Source organism: Puntigrus tetrazona, chromosome 3 (genome assembly GCF_018831695.1).
Source record: "Puntigrus tetrazona isolate hp1 chromosome 3, ASM1883169v1, whole genome shotgun sequence".
NCBI lineage: Eukaryota > Metazoa > Chordata > Actinopteri > Cypriniformes > Cyprinidae > Puntigrus > Puntigrus tetrazona.
This window is the reverse complement of record NC_056701.1, coordinates 2,315,980-2,320,328: the sequence shown is the minus strand read 5'-3', so window position 1 is coordinate 2,320,328 and position 4,349 is coordinate 2,315,980. Positions and strand designations below refer to the sequence as shown.

The 4,349-nt window shown below is 44.4% G+C and overlaps 1 protein-coding gene and 1 long non-coding RNA gene across 4 annotated transcripts in view; both read left to right on the top strand.

Annotated features, from left to right (window-relative positions):
• Nucleotides 1–6: 6 nt before the first annotated feature.
• The window catches only part of LOC122341603, an 18,134-nt gene continuing 13,791 nt past the window's right edge, over nucleotides 7–4,349 (top strand). For both annotated transcript variants that reach the window (XR_006250474.1, XR_006250473.1), the window contains exon 1: nucleotides 7–378. This is a non-coding gene — a long non-coding RNA (uncharacterized LOC122341603). The remainder of the gene's footprint in view (nucleotides 379–4,349) is intronic.
• LOC122341596 (mitochondrial glycine transporter A-like) lies at nucleotides 2,282–4,315 on the top strand. Of its 2 annotated transcripts, XM_043235061.1 has the most exons (5): nucleotides 2,283–2,437; nucleotides 2,690–2,740; nucleotides 3,598–3,719; nucleotides 3,796–3,880; nucleotides 3,953–4,313. In XM_043235061.1, the coding sequence occupies exons 2-5, from the start codon at nucleotides 2,726–2,728 to the stop codon at nucleotides 4,154–4,156; spliced, it is 426 nt and encodes a 141-aa protein (XP_043090996.1). In that variant the 5' UTR covers nucleotides 2,283–2,437; nucleotides 2,690–2,725; the 3' UTR covers nucleotides 4,157–4,313. The 2 variants fall into 2 exon arrangements, with proteins under 2 accessions (XP_043090997.1, XP_043090996.1); XM_043235062.1 differs by having other exon boundaries at nucleotides 2,282–2,740; nucleotides 3,953–4,315.

The following is a 4,349-nucleotide window of genomic DNA, read 5'->3' as shown; positions in this document are numbered from 1 at the left end:
ACGAACAGTTAAAAAAAAAGATTTTCTTTTAGTTTAATATTAAATACTACACTACAACGAACAAAAAAAGAATTCCGTTGATCACGAACTGTAATATAATCTCATTCAATTGCGACTGACACATCAATTCGTTCTGTTCTTCTACGGCGGTATCGTCTTCTAAGTTGTTTCGTTGCGTGTCTCTTGTGTCCAGACGCGGAGATCTGCCCTTCACCATGCGCCGCATCGTGAGCCGCTCGGGAATCGAGAGCGACGAAGACCCGGAGGCCAAGACCGAGACCCCCGAACCCAAACCTGAGTGAAAGAAGACGGACCGCAGCGTCCCTTCACACACACACACACACACACACACACACACACACACACACACACACACACGTAACACAACAGTCTCGGACCACAACGTCCACGAAAACTCAGAGATACTTTGTTTTTGTTCTTCTTGTATCCTCACTCAACGGTTCTCCTGACAATCACACACCTGACAGCGTCGCCCACTGAGGACCAAACTCCCGTTTTCCTGTCATTCCTCTAGAATAGAAAAACGACGCAACGATATTTTTGTAAGGACGCGCTCCGTCGACCGCGCTCCCGAGTCCGCATCTATTTTTCTAACCGAAGTAAAAAGATAAAAAATAAAAATTAAAAAAAAAAATGGCGAAGAAGAAGAAGAGAACTTATCTGAAGGGGACCAAAGCGAAATTGCTTTCTGCGAAAACCGTATTTTATTCGTACGTTTTATAATGGTATAAGGATGAACGTAGCGCTCTCTGCTGGCAAATAAACGATTGTGTCGATATCTTACAGTTACGCTTTTGGGCTTTACACACCAATGAGGCATTTAGCAAATCGAACCAGCGCCGATAATATTAGCGATTTTCATGCACATGACTTGGGGGGGAATTTTTTTTTGAGCAGTAAAACAGCGTTTTTGGCGCCGCTGAAGCGGATTGAAGGATGGCGTAGGAAACGCACGAGCTCATTTAGACATGCACTATCGCCTTAAATCTACTCTTTGGACGTGTTCCTCTTTATCTTCCGGTAAATGCGTCTCCGTCGACGTTCAGGGCGCAAGCGGGAGTCGGACGTTTGGCGGGAGTTTTTTTTTTTTTAAATCAAAAAAACCGACTCGGAGCACTTCCGCGGCTACCTCTGATCACGTGTAACACTCTGACATCACATCCCATCACGCGGCGATCGATCTCCTTCCTCCAAGCTCGTGCTCAGTTTCTGCTTCTTTTCGCTCACACTGCTGGGAAGTGAGAGAAATTTACTACGATTGATTGTGTATGGATAGATAGAGCATCTCTCTCTCTCTCTCTCTCTCTCTCTGTCTCTCAGTAATGACCTTGTGATGTTTTGTTCTGTCTCTGCAACTCTTTAATGATACCTGGAGAAATTTGTCATAAATTGTTGGTATAATTATGCAATAAAAATGGCTTTTTCAAAACCCCTTTAGCAAATGTATGAGCTTCATTTTTTTTTCTTTTTTTTTTCATTAGTTGGGTTAAAACAAGAGTAAAAGATCACGATTGTAAGAGGAAACTATGATATCCGTGGTTCCTACCAGCATTTCTTTCCTAAACGTTCAATTTCAATTTAATTTAAACATTCACTGCTTTATTTATCGATTTTAATCACTGATAAAAAAAAAATTGTAATATTTATTTTTTAGTTTATTTTTTTTTAGTAAATCTCATAGCTTTAGAGTAAAATATTAAATGCAATAATAATCTGTTTGGACAGTTCCTGTGCTCGTCCACGAGAGCGCGCACACTGCAAAGCCGAAGGGGTCAGATCCGGTTCCGAGCGGATTTTTCTGCTTTGAGTCCAATCTATAGCTAACAGTTCAATCTAAAGACTGTTCCACTGAGATTTCCAAGTAGTTTATTTTATTAAGTCAGTCGTCCTTCTCTATTCTTAGTCTAAGTTATATGTTTGATATAAATCCGGTTGGGCTTGATGTGCTTTAAATAGGTAAAGTAAACTGTTATTAGTATAAAATATATTTATTGTACCGTAAATGTATTTAATAAATTGTTATTAGTATTAATATGTAATGCAGTCAATATTAGATGTGGATCAAAAAATGCAAAGTCGTCGAGAGCGTGTTATAATAGAAGGTTGTGAATGTTGACTGGTGTAATGTCTCGCTGTTATTTCTCAACCTTTACATTTGTCCCCTGGTCTTGAAGGGGCTAGCTGGTTATTGGCCAATCAAAATCGGCGCGTCGCGCACCTTGCGTCAGGCCCCGCCCCTTTCTTTTATACCTGCGGCGCGCGCGCGGGAGCGGCACACAGGAGCGCTTTACGCGGCGTCGATCGCTCGTTTGACCTTTTCTCTTCTCTTATCATTTATATTTTAGTTTTTTCGTAGCGTTTTCAGTCACTATAAACAGGAATGACGCTCGCGAACACGGTCGTAGAGTAAGCAGAGGTGAGCTGATCTTTTACTTAAGCACATTATCTGATTTTTTTACCTTGAAGCACGCGGAAAACCCCCCAAAGCCTGCTTTTAAAACCCAAAGCACGAGATCGTGCTCCTCACGCGAGAAGCCAAGCGCGCGCGGAATAATAAACACCGCGAGAGCGTGTTTTGGGGAGAGAACCCCGGTCAGGTGACGCTCGGTTTGTGCTCCATGAAAGAGATGCTGTCAGTTATTCATTCTCAGATCACTGCTGCTTTCAGATCAGCCGAGCAGCTCCGAAGAACATCTCAAACATCATGGAGTTCTCACTGGTAAGAGTTTCTTACTTGCTTTAGTTTTCTTGCAAAAACATTGCTTACCTGAGAAATAAAACTTGACGCATAGTTTTTTCTCTACTTACGTTATTGCAACCTCTTTGTGACAACTCTTGGAAAGTTGAGTTTTACTAAAGCTTTAAAACTACTTTTTTTTCATCTCGAGGTCCATATGTGCTCTCGTATATCCACCAATAATCCAATACTGCTTACTGTTTGACATCGTGTGGTCTGTTCTGTGGTCTCCTTCTGACCTCTGACCCCTGTCTTGATCTGGTCACCTTGATTTTCTCGACTCGTATCATCATCGTGTTATCGGTTTAGTGATACTGCAGCTTGACTGATAGTTACCCGGCTCTGACTAGCCAACGCTGTCTTTACTTCATGTTCGCTGCTGATAATCGCTGCGTGTGTTTTCAGAGAGTCGTTGGTTGTTTACCTAAAGCCCTTGCAGAAACCAAGCAGACAGCTCTTTTGTAAATCATCTGAAAGGGGCGGGCTTCAGCCGAGCCTCTTGTTTTTTGTGTTCTGATTGGCTGGGTTAAACCCTCGGTTGCCATGGCTCCGCTCTAAAGAGGCAAACACCTTCGGCCGAACCGTAGACGAGGAGGAGAACCTCAGTGAAAGTTCAGCAGGAGATCAACGGAGTCATGCTTTACGTATCAATCATATCACTAACTTACGAAATGATTTTAATGAACAATGGCCCCCGTTTTATAAACAATTATTAATAAAAACGATTTTTTTTATAAACCTTGTGCGAACAGTCGTGATGAAAGCAGCTTTGGGCTGAGCGCAGAGCTAAACGCATGGTGCTTTAGATACGAGGTTTCTCTCTCTCTCTGTGATTTTAGGCTCACCCAGCTGTGAAAGCGTTCATGTGTGGCTCCCTGAGCGGGACGTGCTCCACGCTGCTCTTCCAGCCCCTGGACCTGGTGAAGACGCGTCTGCAGACCCTTCACGGCGTCCAGCCCGGGTCGGTCCACGCACAGGACGAGCTGAACCTCTGCACTGAACGAGTGTGAGTATAGTAACCGTGTTCTGTGCCTCAGGTCGGCTCGGGTCGGTATGGTCACGGTCTTTGTGAGCGTCCTGCGGACGGAGAAGCTCCTCGGCCTGTGGAGAGGTGTTTCTCCTGTGAGTATCGCGCTTGATTCGGTGCCAAACCTCACCTGTTCGCGGGGTTACAGTCTGTTTGTGTCTCCGCAGTCGTTTGTGCGCTGTATTCCAGGAGTCGGCATCTACTTCAGCACGTATTTCACTCTGAAGCAGCGCTTTTTCGCTGATGGGGCCCCGGGGCCCTTGCAGGCTGTACTGCTGGGAGCTGGAGCCAGGTGTGTCGCAGGCGTCTGCATGCTCCCCGTCACCGTCATCAAAACACGCTTCGAGGTGTGTGTGTGTGTGTGTGTGTGAGGTAGTGAAGAGACTCTTATAATGTTAGAAAAAAATGACTAATGCCGTTTTCAACGTTGAGTATTGAGCGACAAATCGGCGTATTAGAATCAGTTCTGAAGGATCTTTCAGAAATAGAGAGATCATTTCTCTCTGTCTGTCTCTCTCTGTCTGTCTCTCTCTCTGTCTGTCTCTCTCTGTCTGTCTCTCTCTC

What these genes read in the sequence shown, in the direction of transcription:
- LOC122341596 (XM_043235062.1), top strand. An exon ending in CTTCACGGCGTCCAGCCCGG is followed by an intron (nt 3,720 to 3,795) that starts GTCGGTCCACGC and finishes TCTGTGCCTCAG; the next exon opens with GTCGGCTCGGGTCGGTATGG. An exon ending in TGTGGAGAGGTGTTTCTCCT is followed by an intron (nt 3,881 to 3,952) that starts GTGAGTATCGCG and finishes GTGTCTCCGCAG; the next exon opens with TCGTTTGTGCGCTGTATTCC.